The 19,921-nt window shown below is 36.2% G+C and overlaps 1 protein-coding gene across 1 annotated transcript in view; it reads left to right on the top strand.

The window, feature by feature from the left end:
- The first annotated feature begins 373 nt into the window (after positions 1-373).
- Positions 374-19,921, top strand: part of LOC134755861 (semaphorin-5B) — a 30,571-nt gene continuing 11,023 nt past the window's right edge. The window contains exons 1-5 of the mRNA XM_063692498.1: positions 374-805; positions 8,766-8,882; positions 9,970-10,072; positions 19,042-19,249; positions 19,542-19,696. Coding sequence (XP_063548568.1) covers positions 8,780-8,882; positions 9,970-10,072; positions 19,042-19,249; positions 19,542-19,696 — 569 coding nt within the window. The 5' untranslated portion in view covers positions 374-805; positions 8,766-8,779. The remainder of the gene's footprint in view (positions 806-8,765; positions 8,883-9,969; positions 10,073-19,041; positions 19,250-19,541; positions 19,697-19,921) is intronic.

The raw sequence follows: 19,921 nt of genomic DNA on the forward strand, positions 1-19,921 counted from the left end.
GGGCTAAGTCGATCTGTGTAAGATGAAGATTGTCCCCAAAATGGATCATATTTTTATTTTATTTCAAGTAAATAGTTTTTTTTTATTTACGTACTGCATTTTTTATTACACGATTCGCTAACTCAAATTAATTTTTGCTACAATAACGCGAACATTTTGAAATAACGTCAAGTTTTGAAACCAAAAATGGTGCATTTTCTTTTGTCTTTATTTCATGGTGAGAATAAAAATTTGACTTGATTTTGTTATAATAATTTAAGGATAAAAAAAATCAAATAACCAATTGAACTCATCAGCACTTCCTTGGATTTAATAAATTTAAAGCTGGCAATATTTTCCGCAGGCGGGAGAAGTAGCAAGACTAGCAAGTAGCGCGCGCGCATTCACGCACACTTCTGCGTGGCGGTGGTCGTCGCTTTTGTTATTTTTTCAATCTCTGCAAGCCACTTGCTGCTTTGGCTTGTTCACTGACTTTTACAAGTGTATAACTTTTGTTTTACTATATCTGACTCGAATTACTTCGTAACCGGTGTTTCAATTCTGTGAAATTATATAAATTTACTAGTTACATCAAGTGAAATCTGTCAAGTAAAGTCCAGATGTTAGAAGAGCAAACGGCAACAACCTCGTTTTGTGTCAACAAAATATAAACAGTGATCAGGACGAGTTATACGAAACAAAAAGCGTATAGTGATGAATTAAACAATGGTCTAAACTGGATATTGGAGAATGGGCTTCATTCACTCGCGCCACTGGATTATTGGAACTTGAATTTTGTTGCGACTTCACCCACATAACGTTTATGGTAAGAATGAAGTGTCTTGTTTCGTAACTTAATTTTTTCACGGACTACTTTCGCATGCAATTTTTAAGTTAAACCATGCTTATATTCACTTCATAAGTTTCATAATCCTCCCAGAATGATTTTCGAATATTCAAATTTGGAACCCATCTTTGTTTATAAGTTCAAAACTCACAGAACTCGAGTTTAAAACAATCAAAACTCAATTAAATGTTTTTGAAAATACACGCACGGGGATTTACGAGTTATGAACCTAATTTGTGTAAAGATGTGTACTGGTTTCAAACAAGAACTGTGTTGGAAGGATGTTTGCGAAACTTTTATGTGCCTACGCAAATATTATAATGGTGTAGGGAAGCCCACACACTATACAATTGCCTTTTCCGAACCCTTACCTGCCATACCTGCAGCTTGTAAACTTGTTTAGTTAAATATTACTATGTCTATGCCCAGTGCCCACACACTGGTTAGAACTTTAGTAAATCTAGATTCATATTTGTTAAAAATATGTTTAAAATGCCCTGATGTTTGAAATCAGTGAGCCTGCTTGTTAGTCTAACTACAACAGGTCAAATTTTGTAAATAATTTATTTCTAAGGTATAAAAGAAATATTTATAAATTGGGCCTACTCTCACATTCTAAGCTCCTTTTCCACTTTAGTTAACAACCAAATGGTTGTAATGAGTCTTAAACTCATAAATCTGTTTACTCACATGTAAATTGACATTCCATTTTGAATGGAAATGACACCATCTTTGTTTGTAAATATAAAACAATGGGGCCACAGAGCGAAATGAGCCATGTACAATTTACTTGAATAAATGAATACACAAACTGACAAAATGACATTGTGGATGACTTCATTCAAAAAATGAGGGATACAATGCCACATCATTTTCTGTCTGTGACAACATAAATCTTGGAACTTGCGATTATAAATTGAACTTCGTAGGTATGCTTGATGCACTTCAAGAAAAACAGGAACTTTGTATGCTTAGTGCATTTAATTTCAAAATAGTACAATTGTAATTGTTAGATGTTATGGCTGCTTTTTATACATAGATAATCTGCCTTACATTTTTACTTTTTATGGTGGTTGTTAAGAGGGTAGTAGACTAAATTTCCAGTGGTCCAACTTACAGATATTTTTGTCTGAACATGATTATGTATATTTCTTAAGGAATATCTAAATAATAGTTTTTAATAGTTACCAAGTCACAAACTGCTAAAAATCAAGTTGAATTCGCCTCACACTTTGAAATTACATGTTGCAAGCCTCAATTGTCGGCTGTGTTGCCGACGAAAATGCAAATTACTCTCACAATGAACATCAAATCATAACCATGGCCACAATACCATTTAGGTGAGGCCAAACTCATTTATTGTTTGGTAGTAGCTGAGTGACACCAATCAAAATGAGAGTTTAGCATTTTAAATATTGTTCACTTTCAGTCATTCATTTATTACTTGCTTACATGGTAAATTTTTGTATATCACTTTTGGACCCTGTATAGGGTGTAGCAAATACAAATAATTTAACTAACTTACTTGAAATAAATTGTGATTAGAAACAAGGTAATATATGTAAAAAAAAAATAACCGCTTAAAAATATCCTAATAACTTTACCTACCTAAGCACCACATAAGCACTGAATGATACTAAAAACAGTTGCAAGTTCATGAGCACTGTACAAATTCTTACTATCAAAACTTCCGGTACAACTTACAATTAAACATACCTTAATTAAGAGGTTACCTATATTATTTAGGAATATAGGTCCCTTTCTAATGCTGAAGTACTAAAAGCTCAGTTAAGTTTGTCTGACGAGGCAGAGTTAGTCATTTGTTAGGTTGCCAGGTATTATAGCTTGTCAGTTGTAAAGTTAATTTATGTCATGTTTTACATGTCTGTTTTTACTGGTTTGTACGGTTGAAATGATTTCTGATAAACATTTGTAAAAACTGTTTATACAATTCACATCTTCTTCCATAGAGAATAAGGTTGATATTTGATGTGATTTTCAGAAATATGTTCATCTTGGATAGATCATACTTTGGACTAAAACTAGGATAGGTTTTATGTTTATGAAAGTATGTAGTATAAAAATTTGTAGTCTGTCTGAGGAATGTTACAGTACCTGACCTAAAATTGTATCATCTTCATTTTCATCATCTTCCTCGCGTTGTCCCTGCACCGCCTGGTAAATATCAAATGATATTTCGTACATAAGTTCCGAACAACTCATTGGTACGAGCCGGGGTTTGAACCCGCGAACCCGATAGGCCATCAGCGCTTTCGACATACCATTCGAATACCTAAAATCATCTCCAAAAATAATACAGGTACACGATATTCACATCATGAGAATAAATCAGTTCGATTCCGAGTGCACCGGAAAAAGAAAGATGTGGCCGTCGAAATTTTATATGACTTGTAGTGACTACGCACAAAACCCATATTTATTAGGTAGGTATACGTATAGCCAAAAGTTACCGTGCAGCACGCGCGATCCTAACCTAACCAGTTCACTCTGATATATGGGCCCGACGCTATTCCGAGAAACAGTGGCCCTTGTTCCGACTCTGGGCCTCCATTGTTCAGTTTGTTTACTACTTATGTGTTCCGACCGAACACACGAGTGTGAACACGGCTGATGGCACGATTGGCACGTACGCGCTCCATCTAGGTACCTGCAATTATTTAGGTACAGGCTAGTGCGAAAGTGGTTGCGAAAATTTACCACACCCAAAATAGTTTTTGGGGCGTTTTCGCTTTCCATATGTGTGATGACGGTGACACGAACATGTTTCCGCAACCTTTCCACAAAGCTGTTTTACTATTTGTTAGATTTTCTGAATAACTGAAAAACGGGACCCTAGAACTAAGACTCCTTTGTCCGTCTGTCCGTCTGTCTGTCACCAGGCTGTATCTCAAGAACCGTGATAGCTAGACAGTTGAAATTTTCACAGATGTATCTGTTGCCGCTATAACAACAAATACTAAAACTTGTCCGGTTTTTTTTTACTTATTCACCAACCGGATTTTGGCCAGACTGAGACAGACATGATGGAAATAATGGAATCTAGTTTTGTTCCATAAGCGTACAAAATGATACCCACCTTGTTACCGCATGTTAACACCCATCTACTTGGGTTTGCATTAGTTGCATCTATTCTATTTTTGTTTTGGTTTGCGCATCCGGTGGAATATTACCTTATCGACCATTAGTACTAGTAGGTTAGATGTAATTTGCGGTGCATATTGCAGCCATATGGCTTGTATACTCATTGCCGAGGACAGAAAAGAGGCTTTATACAACTTAATATGCGTTTATTACAGACATTTTTTCCGTCTTACGTCCACATTGGGAGAAGAATCTACTAAGTTATGTTTGACAGGTATCCGATCATTAGTTCGCTGACTAAATTTCAATAAACCTGTACGCCAAACTGAACCACATATTGGAGTGCATTCCCTTTAACAACTGGGTGAAGATGCACCGGCCAGGTTTTTGTAGAAATAAGGACAGGAACCACGATCTTCATGTGGCCACTCTTGCCATAACAACTACTGTGCTAAAAACTACCGATCAAGGTCAAACTTGTGAAATGAGACAAATTTCGAGTCTGAGCTCTAAATTGGTTACTAACAATTTCTAATGATACCTACGCTGTTAGCCCCATACCGTTTTAACTCCAAATACCTATTACAGGATTGCATAATCCGTAACGCACGTTTTCCATTACTATACTTATTGAGCGATAACATATAAGTGCCGGTATATCTTATCTGTTAAGGAGCACTACTATATGTGTACACTTTCCGTATCGAACCGGGTCAATCAGGCGGTAATGCTTTAAAATTATTTGTTTGTTTAAGAGTCGCCAGCAAGCTCGGCCGAATTTCACCTTCCCATAAAAACGGAGTTTCGTTTTCATTTTAAAACTACGTGTTGGATTGTAATGACACTGCACATACAATGACATGAGTTTATAAAACAAACGAATCAGAGCAAAAACAAGTTTTGTAGGATTCGCTGTATTTTTTTAACTGTGGTATCTGAAGCTACATAAACTAATTACAGGACTAGATATACCTTATCCTATTGTAAGTACAAAGTTTGAGCAATCTAGGTAGTTGTTTTAAAACGAGAGCGTAACTACGTTTGTATGGAGAACAGAGCTTGCTGGGGACTCTTAAGGTCGTGCCTTGTTTGCGTTATGTTAACTGTCGTTAACTGCACCACACGATTACGATTTAAATCAGGCCTGCGACGGCAATTAACACACTTGCTCTGCCTGAATTGTAATAACTAATTTAAAATACATTACACATTATTACTATTGCAACATAATATACGTTGGTAAATATAAAACAACTGTTATCAAGGATTATTTAAAACCGCGAAATAATTGCAAAAAATGCTCAATACATTATAAAAACAACAGAGTTATTTGCAGTATTAGTTACTTAACTACATGTAATTAGTGGTAACTACTAAGTAGGTACTCCGTTGGCTCAGCGACCCAAAATGAAACTTGGCCTCCGACACAAGACAGCGCCACTTTTCTCGGTCCTGTGCCTGTGCGACCTCCTTTGGTGCCTTGAAGTTCGCGCAGATCCGCCTCCACCATGTCGCACCAGCGATACCTGGGGCGTCCCATAGGACGTCGTCCTGCTGGGCTCTTCACGTTTCGATTTTCATCCATTCTCTCAAGATGGCCCAACCAACGGAGTCTGTGAGCTTTAGTCTCCCCCATGATATTAGGTTGAGGCCCAGGTCTTACATCTCACGGTTCCTAAGGACTGTCCAGCTTTCATCCGGTCTTTTTGGGGCCCAGTATCTTACGGAGGATCTTCCTCTCGGCCACTAGCAGGGTAGCAGCATATTTTCTTCCTTGAGTGTCAAGTGTCCACGCTTTGCATCCGTAGGTTAGAATTGGGCGAATCACGGTCTTGTAGATTCGGATTTTGGTGCGTCTACTTAGAAGCTTGGACAGTAGTACCACAGGTAGTACTAAGTAGGTACCTAGGTGGGTACTAACTTATTTTAGTGGTAACGTTTTCAATATACACTGAAAGTGGTACGGATTAGAGAATAAACTGGCTTTTGCAGGTATAACAAACATAACTACATACTATTAAAAACGGGGTATCTACCTTGTACTTACTCTTGTTCTTTTACTTCTAATCGTATTTTTAAGTTAAGTGTAATGTTAACCAATGAATGATAATAAAAATTTAAAATTGTTAGTTTAAAATTGAATAGGTTCTTTTTAATAATCCGTACCTAATACATACCTAAATAATCCGTCTCAACTAACTAGGCAACACATAATTGACATAATGATTGATTTCGTTTTAACCTACTTTTAACTAAGTGCTAGTTTAAGTCAACTAGATGTTGCTTTATCAAGCTAATGACTGTAGTTGTCCAGATGTAGCCGATGTAGGTGATTACCCGCTTACTAAGTACATAATCAATGTTTAAGCACTTCTATAAAATTGATACGGTTTTTATCGATTTTATTTACCAAACGGTTATCCACCTGCCGCGCCTACACTTGATCTAAATATACAGTAGCTTACGCTAACAAAAATTGTAAAGGTGCGTATAGACTATCAATATTGTATTTTGTATTTAATACCTACTTAATGGCAAAATGAGTCCCGTAAATAGCTTAGTTGTGCTCTTCAAAACCACGGAATAACTAATATTACTGTCAAAACTCTTACACATACACACCTCAACAGTTATAAAGTTATAGGATCCAGTCATCAGTGCACTGACGTGACATATTTTGCAACAAACAAGTAGGTGAAACAAAGAGGTAGATAGTCTGGATAGGTACTAGAATTCGCGATTCGCTACTCCCGCTAGTCTGTCTGTCTAGAGAGCTAGTCTTATCTGTACTCTGCCTAATGTAAATATCACACACACCTATCTTTCAGATATGAAACGGAGCTCTCCAAATGTGGGTCGAATCTATTGAACGCACTTGAGGCATATATTTAATACAGATTAAATAGTGAATTTATAAGCAGACGTGTGTTATCAGACGGCCCGTCTGTTGCGAGTTACGAAAATTATTAGTTGGTTAAATAATGATGGATCGACCTACGTTGGCATAATTATTAGTCTTACACAAACATGCCTCAATAACAACAAGCATAAGGGCTTGATTAGCTATTGAGTCAGCAACGTCATATCATGCAAACGATTCGATAAAAATGTTGTCGCATTGTTGAGTCTAGTGGGTCCAACCTTAGTTAGCAATTTTATTTTATTTTTATGCTTAGGTGACTTGTATTGTATACAAGTGTACAAATTCCTAATAATTTCTCCAATAGTGTCTTATAGGTAATCAGTATATCAGTAATAACAATAACTCATTTCGTTCAGCTATAACATTTAAAATTAAGAAAATACAGTCTTTGTTACAAGAATTTCTAATACACGAAATTTAAAATAAAATATAAAATTGGTCGTCAAAAACAACGATCAACAATCTATCAGTTTTATCACTCATCGATACCGGTTAACAGTGCAGTTTTATAATTATTTTCTTGCGTTATTAAGATAATAATATAGGTATCTACTGGTTATTGATAAAAGCACTATCATATTCGTAGATATTATTAGTGTGACCTCAGTTCTTCCTTATTGTCAATAAGTCAAATCTGATTGTTTCGTATCATGTTTTTGAAATAAAACAACATACGTATAGATGACGGATACATTCAGTGAAACTTTTAATTGAATACCTACGAATCTTGCAAGTAACCAATGATTACGATAACTAAAGTCGTTTTTCTCGAGTGTAGTCTTGTTTTTAGCGTTAATAGTTAATTGTAAAAATATATCATTCCGATCTCGCTAATATTCCTATATATATGACTCGAAGACTAAGATTCAAAGGTTCATGTGTAGTCATCTCTGCTCATCTTGGATCATCCTGAGTCATGAGGTGATGTTTAATCAAACGTTTACCATGTGAATTGCTAGTATAATATAAATAAGTACCGTTTCAATCACGACCTTTAAATACAACAATAATTTCAAAAGCCTGTACTCGATGCGCCGATGACTGCATTACCAACTAATCGATGCAATAACCTAATCATTAATCACGACACTGTTGCCCTCTCCAAAGATAAGATAATAACACCAATCCGGCTGATGAGACAAATCATCTAGTCAGTTCACTTCTATTGGTAGTTATAAAATATTACGCATATGATATAGTCATACCATAGAGTAACTTATACTAGAGCAGTACTGTCATAGTAAATTTAGTAACCCCAGTAAATTCACTGCCATCTGTCGACACACTTTAAAACTAAAAATGAAGATTTATAATAATATAGATAAATGATTTTTTTTTATACGCAATGATTTTGACCCATGTTCTTTCACTGATATGCGTTAAAATTGTTAAATAACAAACGAAACCGTCAACGCCATCTATTCGACTGTAGGCCAAAACTAGTAGCGCCCTCTGAACGAGAATCAAATTTTCTTGATTTTCGAGGCACGTTTTTTCCTTAGACTGTATCTATCTATTACGGAGTTATATCTATCTTTGGTCATACGATACGATTGGCATTGACTTATTTATTAGTCTATTACCAGACAGACCTCTTTTTTATTGTAACAAAAACTTAAATGAATATGGACCGTTTTCACAATGAGCTTTGCATGTTAAACGTACTTCAAACTGGCTTGATTAAAACATTGGACCAGTCTAAATCAGAACTAGAGCATCCGACCCATTCGGCTACCATAAAGGAGAGATTTAGTAATTATCTTGTATGTAATAAAAATAGACACTGATTTGCATAAAACTTCTATTAGGTGCATGGAAGCGCTGTGTGGTTTGAGTTCCTGCCATCTCTTTATGGAGAGAACACGTCAAGTGCCAGCCTTTGTGTTTAATGTGAGCTTATCTTTTGTCCGACAGTTTAACCGCCAGCCATGATGGGGCCCAGACTGTACAAAGTCGCTGCTTTAATACTACTCGGAACTCTGAGCAAGGGGCAACTGCCCGAAGATGACTTCAGGATAGTCAACAGACAAGGTGAGGTTCTTTATTTTCGTTTACCGCCCATTAACATACGCTTTTCACTTAAGTTTTGAACGTACAACGTTCCCAGCTTTTTTAAAAGCCGGTGAACACAAAAGAGTTTTTTCATTTGTTTTCGGTGTCTGCATAAAAAAATTGCTACAAAGTTGACTACGTTCAGTTCGTTGACATTGAGAGCGTATGCTAACGCATTATGCGTTGTTGAGAGATAAAATGCAAATGCGGCGACATCACGAATTAATCAAGCCCCAAAGCGACTCAGAAATGTTTTTTCATGACCATAATACACGTGAAGAATATGTGAACAGGTTTAATTCTTAGCCGCCGTCCACATTTTGCATTAAGGTCGTCCCAGCACTCACAAGCTTTAATTAACAATCGTAAATACATTAAATATTTACCGCGAAACAGCTCGCAAACGACTTATCTGCTTGATGGACGTGCCGTCGTAAAGTTTACACAGCTAATAGAGTATTTACCATATAGCAGGCACGAGAGTAAGCCGCTCTCGTGAGAAATTAAACATGATACGTATTCATTTTTGTGAAGTTTTCGTATGTTAATTAGTTTGTGCTGCTGTTAATTTCATTATAAAGTGCTTTGCTTCAGATCTTCACGACTTGGCAGTGTCAACCTAAGTTCTTTAAGCTAAAATGAGATGTATCCCGGGCATTATACGAATAATTGTGCCATTTTCAACCAAAAGGGTACTTATTGTCGCTTGTCAGTAAGGCGCTATTTCCATATAGCTTCAACTAGAAATCAACCTTATCGACAAGCGACAATGTGATACCTTTTGGTTGAAAACGTCACAATTTCGGGCCTATGAAATATTAAGCTCTAATTGGGTGTCCTCAGTTTAGCTACTTAAAAACCTATCATCCAAACATAGAGACATCCAATTTAGAGTTCGATGATGTCCTTTAGACCCGTAAAAAGATATGTAATCATGGGAGATAATAATTATTAAGCCTCAGGTCGCTACGCTCGGTAAATGAGTAATAACAGCACTTTTCCCGTCTCTTAATTTGGGTATGTCATGTTTACATAGCTGCAAATTAACGAGTTTCCTGTGTTATAGATCTCCTGGCGTCCGACAGCGATATGTTTGAAGATAACAGCACTAAGTCATTTTCACAACTGCTGTTCGACGTGGCAAGGGACCAGCTGATCGTGGGCGCAAGGTGAGTGCCTTAGCTATTTATGTCCGCGAATGTACCTACACCTAAATGCATTCCGGCCTTGCAAGTTTAATTAACATGTTTACGGTTGACTGCCAATTAGTACGGAAAAAACTGGACATGTTTGAGGTTTCGCAGATTACAATGACTTGATTGAGACGGTCGACGACTGGCTACAGATAACTTAAAAGGCGTGCATAATTGCTGTCACAACACAACTAGCAATGTAAAAGATGGAGAACATTCTCATAAACGCAAGGATCAGTCTCGTACATATCCGGAACCTTTCACGAAAATTGAAAGAAAGTTCCATTTTACGAAAATTTTAAGAAGGAAATTTTACAACGCAATACTTTCAATTGTTTTTGGGCAATTGTATCTGAGGAAAATAAAGTTGAAAGAATTTTGCAATTTATAAACTCGGCGCGTTGCTCACAACTCAAAAGATAAAAAAACATTCCCGTAAACTGTATCTTAATACGATTTTAATGTTGATAAATGGTGCCTAATAAGTTGTACAAACACTGAGTCATTCACCTGTCAGGTACTTGCTTATCATTGCACCGGACAGGTTATGGCGGAATGTCACTGCAACTTAATCTAGGCACCTATACAAATGGCTTGATTTCGCGTTTGAGGCCGCTGCAAATGCATAATAATGTTGTCTGGCGCTTGGTATTTTGTTGAGTAATTTCGTGTTTATTGATCGCGAGATTGTATGCGATTTAGGATCGTGGAAGTTGATCTTATGAAATTTACATAAGTTTTTCTAATGTTCGGTACATAAAACTGTTTAGGGTGCTGCTACTGCTGCTATAGGTATCTTAGACATTTAATATGAGAACTTGCCTAACAAGTACGTAATAAAAGTCCTTTAAATCTTCTATGCAATCACACTTGACCGGTTTATTATTCATAAGTTTCAAAATTCTAAAATCTTTACTTAATATCAAGCAGAGATTATTTTCTTTAATAGTTCGTCAAACCAGTTTATTACAGCCTACAAAGTTACTTGTACGCACCCTTGTATAAAAACTTTTTTGTTTACTGTAGGCTGCAGGTACATGTATGCGCATATATTAAAATTCATTTGTAATTACTAGAAGTTAATTGACTTGACATTTTCCAACCGGCACTTCTGATGACTTATGACAGTGATTAATTACATACAGCAAACAAAAAATATCTAAATCTTCTTGTATTTATACAAGGTAGAATTCCCAGTTGGCCAGAGCGACTTCAAAATACCGTGAAATAGAAACCTTATAAGTACTGATAAGTAAAAAACGTGTAAGACCACTCGTTCATCCGCTGTTGGTAGTTAATATTATGTCGCGGTAAAAGGAAATGAGTAGAGGCAAAAAACGCAATGGGTGTCATTGCATTCGCTGGAGTAAATCGCGTTGTTGAACCGATATAAAAGCGCTCTTCAACTACTGATATTTCTCAAGGATTCTCAGGCCACGCTAATCTGGCCTGTCCTAGAAATTCGCGTTCGCGGGCAGTGTTACGGGCTGCTCGTGGGCAATGTTACGCAGATTTACTTAATGCCCATTCCCGTAATGGCACTTGAGCGATTTATCTTCTTAGCGGGCCTGTAACTACTCGCCATGTATGTTAATTAATAAAAAAAACATGTTAGCCTTTTCTATAAGAGTAACTGCACCTGTGAGGAACAAAGTAAATGAAGGCTCATGTAAGTCAAGAAATTCATGAATCTCGAGAACATTATAATAAATTTTGCAACGACCGTTAAAATAGCTACGAGAGAGTGTAAAAATAATGTGTTTTGTATCTTCTTAGTTTAATGAAGCTTCTTAGTAAATACTCTTTACTTAGTTAATAAAGAACAGATTTTCCTATTTTGTTCCTTATGAAGACTAGATAAAGCGCCTGGCTCTTTCCGCATCGAGTGGTCAATAAGAAAGTGACACGACACAAGTTTCATCTCCCTCACGCGTGAAAAGTGGGCATAATTTTGCCCGAAGATCACCAGGAGTCGTGTACCTATAATTATGGCGTGGTTTACACAGCAGAAATCTGCTACGTGCCTGACTGTCTACGAGATACCTAGTCTAGCCATAAATTCTGCTACAAAGTTAATTGTCTCTAGTGACTAAGTGACTATAATTTTAAAGTTATTTAATAAAGTTTTATATACCTAATAAAAGGACTAATAACCAGAGGCCGGAGTTCTCGTGGCAGTTTTTATTGTCATTAGGGACTTCTCATATATCGACTTAGCGATATAGGTACCGATATCGATACAATGTATACATCATTTTAAGACGATTAAAGGTAGAGGTAAATAACAGGCTATCTTATAGCTAAAGAGCGATCTCTTTTAGATAACTTCTGAGTAGTTGATAATGCGAAATAGAGATATGCAATACCAACAATGAAAACTTAATAGTTAATAGTTTCACATTAAATTACTTCAATTCCTTGTTTTTTAGTAGTCATGTTATTTCCATATTATCTGCTTACATCACTTCTTTTACAGTCAAATATCCATTAACTATTATTACTTTTTAATATTTTTTGTTCCACGTTGTATCGAATATACCTTTGTGTATCGGAAGTCGATAAATGAGAACTCACCATGACAGTTCAAAAATGCCACAATCATTCCGGTCTCTGCTAATAACGAATAAAAAATGCCTAATAATTATTCCATGTTGCCAGCCCTCACCTTAACTTAATACATGCCTTTTAAGGAGCAAGGGAAGAGGGCCTTATTTACGCACCATTTTTGCGGAAATATGACATTCTTGGTCTGAAAAAAGTATTCAGGTGATCAAATTTTAATTTTCAATGCATTCCTTGTCTGAATACAGATCTAAGGAAGCGGCAGATCTAGTTAATAATTAACGAAGTGCTGCGAGACTATCATCTCGTGTATTTTATGGTTTTGTGAGCAGGCCCAGATAATAGGGTCACTAAGCCCAATTTTTGCGAAAAATTGATCCATTTTTAGTTAATACACGTGTACGAGTGTAACAAAATACCATAATAGACGCTTAAGTTTAATCTATTTGCAACACCGTATTCCATGATAAAAGATTGACATTATGTACGTTAAAGCTCATACCTAAAAGACGTAAGTCCTACCACAGAATAACTAATAGTACTACCGTACAGAAAATTCACTCCTTCACAAAAGCCAGATTTAGGTATAAAATTATACCTACACTCGCTGCCTGCAAGCAAAATTGAAACTTATAATCGCGCACGAACCGTGAATCTTCTTTGCGCGCCGCAGTTCTATGACCGAGCTGCGAGTGTCGGCACGGGGTTGTCACTTGACAAGTTTTTGTACCTATACCTACTGATTTATTATTTTTAAGATAAATATGTAGGAATTACAAACGTTGATACTGTAAACATATTTTTTTTATCCGGAGATAGTATGTCTGATTCTCACGGAAGTAGGTATGTCACAGAAGTACTTATTCCTTTGATAATATGTCTGTCAATATAGTCCGGAATTTAAAAAAAAAAAATATTTCTTCTTCCTTGTTCTTCCGTTTATTTAGACATCCGTAAACAGAACAATATCTATAGATTTAGGTTTCGAAGGCATTATGTATTTTCAATTTTGCGCGAGTCGAGCGGCAGCCCATTGCCATACGCCTGCCCGGGAGGCGCGCCGGCCAAATGTACCTTAACTGCGAAGTGACACCCCCCTGGTCCTACTTCCCTTTATGGATTAATGTACCAAGGTTATTGAGGCAACTTACTGACTCTCGGCAAGTCAGTAAGATAAGATAAGATCATTTTTTGATCCACTGGATAAAAAAAAATGTATGAGAACAAGGCCTGCTCTATGCGATACATAAAAAATTGTTTGTTATAAAAAAATTTAAAGCTTATGGGGTAAGCACGTAAATACGCAAAGGATGACAAAATCTAATAATCATTATGTTTATTAAATTCGTCATTAGTTTGTCCATTTAATTTGTTTCAATCAATTTTAATTTATAGTTGTTATGTGTAATTTACGTTTATATAACCGAGTTTATGGCTAGACTAGGTATAATACGAGTATAGGTAATAATAATATAAAATAACGATGAAAATGCTTGTATTATATGCCGTTGCCGTAATAACTTTCATGAAATTGGCACTCGGGTCTATAACGTATAAGGGGCACTGGGTATTATATATGGCTATTGGCTAATAATATTCAAGTCGATTGTCAGGTCAACTAAAAAGGGATTTGCGTAAATGGTCCGATAAGTTTATTGATACTTACTAAATTCATATTGAACTTCCTGATCTTGTCGCTTTTCCCGATTGTATTCTAAAATAGTTACAGCAAGCTGCAATAATAACATGGACACATTCATAAATCACTGTTGACTTATACATATGTAGTTTTACAGCTGGTTGTACATAGCTTTTAACACAGAAAAAGTGAGGTTATGTTGGTCACTAAGCCGTTTTGTTCTTACCGGGAACGTAGTGCTTTCAATACCATCCTTAAGATTATATGTTATTGCTGGAAAATGGAGACGTAGGATACCTGAGAGCGAGTTAATAAAATACCGGAGTCAAACCGTAACATTTATTTAGTCCGTGAAACTCTTAGGTATATGCCCCGATTTGAACTCACAATCGTATATCAAAGACCATAAAATGCATAAATATGTATTGTATGATTTTTATGACGACCACACATTAAGCTTGAAACGTCCTACTTTAGGTACTTCAAAAACGAAGGAAACATTGTCTTATTTCGTCTGAGTATAAAGTATATGAGTCTCAATTTTAACCACAACTTTGCGGTGAATAGGTAGGATGGCGGTTTAAAGCTACTACGCTTTAGATGATACTTAATCTCAACCAACAGGTGTGTGATCTATGTTCAGTTCAACCCACTCAATCAATCAATTATGTATATTTTTGGTCGAAGTACCTAGTCTGTGGAGAGGGTAGTTAATTGACAATTCGCTACAATACGGCATACGTCTGTCTTCATGTTTTGCACGATAAGATATGAATCTTTATTGACAAATCGCGGCTTAATGCTAAGTCCTAAATAAAACAAGAAACAGTCACGATGTTGCCTGCTAACTGACTGAAGAATCTTCAACATATTCACTTATACGTCTACCTAAAACCAGACCATTGTGATTCCAGCAAGCAAGAGCAGCATTTTATGTTTTCCTTGGCTACAACACCTACAAAGTTTACGCACGGTAGTTTAAACACAAAACTTTACGATGTATATGGATTACGTAACATTAGCCAGTGAGAATTACTGCTGCGGCGATCAAAAAGAGAAATGTACCGAAATGCACTATGTCAATACCACTAAGTCTATACTCTCATAAAACAGCGTTTTGTGAGTTGGCCAGAAGAACTTATACAAGCTTTTTTTAGAGGGCACTTCAAGTAGTGAACGTATAGGCAAGTATTAAAACAGTTCTGTTTGAGCAAGTGGTTTTCGAGTCCGCTGTTCATGCAGGAAGCTCTATGCAGTGTGGAATACAAAAAATGAGGTCAATGGAATGGATTAACTCAAATCATGAACTCAACTCAAATGTAATTAACTTTTGAGTTTCTTCTTATATAGTTTTAAACTGGTAAAAGGTTTTTATGTAGTTGTTTATAAAAATCTGTAAATTTAATATAATTATTATTGTTAAAATGCCATTCATTTTTAGGGTTCCGTACCCAAAGGGCAAAAACGGACCCTATTACTAAGACTCCACTGTCCGTCTGTCTGTCCGTTGTCTGTCACCAGGCTGTATCTCATGAACCGTGATAGACAGTTGAAATTTTCACAGATGTATTTCTGTTGCCGCTATAACAACAAATACTAAAAAGTACGGAACCCTCGGTGGGCGAGTCCGACTCGCACTTGTCCGGTTTTTATTTCTTATTTGTATATATTAATTAACATTTCTCTGTGCCAAACAGACAATTTAAAATCAAAATATTTGTGAAACAACGAGTCTATTTTTTAAGTTAGGTATAATGCTTGTCAGAGAACATGACAATCTTCTTAATATTAATTCTTCTTAATCGTCTTCTTAGAAACGAGTTACAATTTAATTTGACTAATCGGCATTTTTGGCCTCTGACTACAAACAATTATTACGATCCATCAATACAATCAAGTCAATTTAAATTGTTCATTACGTGAGCTCATGTCTGATTTCACTAAAGCTGTAGTTTAAACAAGTGTTTAATTTCCTGTTTTCGACCGTTGGCGATTGTTTAGATCTGATGAAAGCCAGGCGGATAAAAAACAGACTTATGAATGATATGTCGTTGCCGTTGTCGTGCTATTTTGTCTAGCTTTTATTTATAAAATTAACTGCAATTTCTTCGTTCCTTTACTTCCCGGACGTATTTAGTTATATGCTACGATTATAATTACGACACAAATAAGTATGAAATCTTATAGCTCTTGCACGAGTAGCCCCCGATCGGATAGTGCACAGTTTGCACAACGCTAGAAATATTACACTCAACAGTATGTTAAGCAGATAACCAGTCCATAATACAGACTGGAGATCTATGTTATACGCATACTCATACTCATTTATGCTGCGTGGACCTGTGGACAGCAGAGGTCCAACAAACAGAACAGACAAGCAGAGGCATCGTTATGTACTTATTTTTCACTGATAGCTACCAAAGTTTATACGATTCTGGTATTAAACAGTCATCTGTGCAGAGGTCCCGATAGGTTATTGTCAATTGTCATCGTTATCCACGCATTTTTGAACTACAAATATAAACTTTAAAGCACTTTTTCAATAACGACATTTCGAAGCTCGCTGAATGTTTACAAAATATTTAGGCCCAACACTAAGATCTTACTAAACAACATCAGTATGGTGATTGATAGTTGTTATAATTTACTTGTCTCTGATTTAAGTCACTGCGGTGGCCGTGGGGGTCATTCGATATAGGAAACGTACGATTGCGCCGGAGTGTTATGTTACGCTGCGGTCTAGTGCATAGCCTTATTTTATGGCTTATTTACTCGCACATTTATAGCTTTGGTGCCGAATCATTGGCGGTTTAGATTTTCACCCTGTTCCAATGGATTTTTTGTTTAAAAATGTTTAAATACACATTACACTATAATATCAACTAATTAGACTGCGTTGATGCAAATATTTGATTTAAGTTCATTAGGTACCTAATGCATTATACATTATAAATATAACTGAATTTGATTATTTTATCAATCTCCGCTATCTAAAGGTTGTCTGAAATTATTAAATACTGGTTCGTTTATTCAGATGTGAGAGAGTAGGTATTTATTTAATGGTTGTTGTATAAGATTGGAGCTAACGAGTACAGAGAATACACTAAAAAGTGTGCATTTGGCCGAAAAGTTTTACCGATAAATAATCTGGTTAAACGATAATTATTATCGTTACCGATAAGAACAACAGCTAGCTTTAGTTTCCTTAATTCTTAGAAGTCTTCGAACACCCGGTAGCATTCGAACAAAATACGTTACGATCGTATTATGCCCTCGATAACCTATATTTCCCCAGAAAATCAATAGCATGTTTTAATAAGCCTGAGGTAAGCGAAGGGTTGTGTTATTGTATTGTTTGCGATAACTCAATATTGTATACTTACCTAATTGTTACCTTATTGTTTTAAGTAAGAATGGAATGCGCTCACACGACATCGAATGACTGCAAATTCATCTATGCAGGCGAACCACTATGAAAAACATCGTAACAGAGGCAACTGTCTTCTAACATAAAATAGTGTGCCAACAGCCAACAATGTAAACTTAAAGTCACACATTGACGTTGGTATCTTGAACACTTAATAACTGTACAGCCAGGATAGTCGTAAAGTTTTAACAGCACTAACAGCAACCCTATTAATTGACGAAGGGTGGACCTTATGTCTTCACAATAAGGTTTGCGAACTGTCAGTCAACATAAACTAAAAAAAAACTTTTTCTCAAACATGCAATTAAATATTTATATTATGTTCCATATAATAGGCTGCGAAGTATCACGTTTCAGGCGCGGCTAGACTAGAGGTATTTAATGACATTTCATTTCATACAAACTTGCAGGCCTAGGCCGGCAAAGTGCTCTTTTTTATTTCCGTTTCACTAATATTTGTGACATAATATCATGGCATTCAGCCATAAAAACAAACTATAGGCACATAGTAATGACATTCTGCCACTACGACTAAAAAAAACAATAAACGATGTTTGCTATATTTTGCAGTTTTATTCATATAAAATTGTCATGAACATAATAAATAATACATTATACATTATTAACAAATTCCAATAACACATTCACTGCCCCAATGCACATGTGCGTTCACCGTCATACAGGTTTGTTCCTAGGCCACGCCCCCTGGCAGTGAATGCGTTAAACGTGAATTGCTAATTTAACTACACAAATAGGCATTTAAAATATTCCATTTAAATATTAGCGGTAAAAATGTCTACTCAAACACGCGTAGGAATTTCTTTTTAAATCGGTTAGGAGGCAAAGTTGAACATTTTTCATTCTACAATTATATTTTATTGGATTTATTGTGCGTTGTTGATTGTGTTATTTAATATGAGTTTCGACGAAAATATAAAAATAAATATTAATTGTACTCCTACGAAATTGAGAGCGGAAGCAGAATGTGTAATAAATTGAAAAACTACATGTGTAAAATATACGTGTGATAAAGATTGGCATAGGTGTTATTTATATTTTGTGTCTAGATTACTTTTAGTTTCTCTAATAGAATAGAAAAACGTTTATTTGTATAACAAAGGTGATATAATGGCTCGTAATATACAAATAGAAGCTCTAGAAATAAAACTTTGATTTCGTGGAATTTTATTGATTTATTTAAAGCACTATACATACATCGGCGCGAAAAGGGGTTGTCGGCCTCATAAACAACTGTATGTATTCGGCCGGCAACCCCTTACTTCACGGCCTCTGGAATAATGTACTATTTTATAACAGGGATACGCTATACCGGCTCTCGTTACGTGGTCTCCGGCCGCTAGAGCGCGCTGATTGGCCCGCGCCCGCTAACAAGTCGCACCTGTGCCAAGACAAGGGCCAGACGGAGGACGACTGCCACAACTACGTCAAAGTGTTGTTGAGCTACGGCCATAAGCTGTTCGCCTGCGGAACTAATGCGTTCAGCCCTGAGTGCAGCTGGAGAGAGGTAAGTTTAGACTAGTTTGATAAGGTAGGATTTACGTCAATAACCTGTTACGAAAAAATCTAGATCACTGCGCGAAAACCGCGCACTTCTTGACTTTAGAATTTCAGAAAATCAGAAGTTTGCTATACCCATATTTTTATACCATTACCTACAGTGATATTCATTATAACTGTTCAAACAGGCGTTGAATTTACGGTTAGAGAAAACTAAAAAAATAGCCCCATTAAAACTTGACGATATTGGGATAAATTTGGTGCTTATTTTTTTTGCTAAGCCATATTCTTTGTTACAGATCGAGTCAATAAACACGGTGACAGAATGGGTGTCCGGCGTGGCTAACTGCCCGTACTCCCCGCACTCCAACGTGACTACTATCCTATCCAGCAGCGGCGAATTGTATGCGGCCACTCCTACCGACTTCGCCAGTTCGCAGACTGCTATTTACAGGTAGAAAATTTACTTATAAACCGGCTTAAACAATGATTCGCACAGCCGCACCCAGCACTACATGACTACTTTTTAATCATAGCAAAGAGGATATAATAGGATAGAGAGGTACTGTCATAGTAAATTTTGTAACCACAGTAATTTCAGTGCCATCTATCCACACACTTTAAAACTAAAAATGAAGATTTATAAAAATACGATAAAATGTATTGAAATATGGATAAA

This window comes from Cydia strobilella, chromosome 1, assembly GCF_947568885.1.
Source record: "Cydia strobilella chromosome 1, ilCydStro3.1, whole genome shotgun sequence".
Classification (NCBI taxonomy): Eukaryota; Metazoa; Arthropoda; class Insecta; order Lepidoptera; family Tortricidae; genus Cydia; species Cydia strobilella.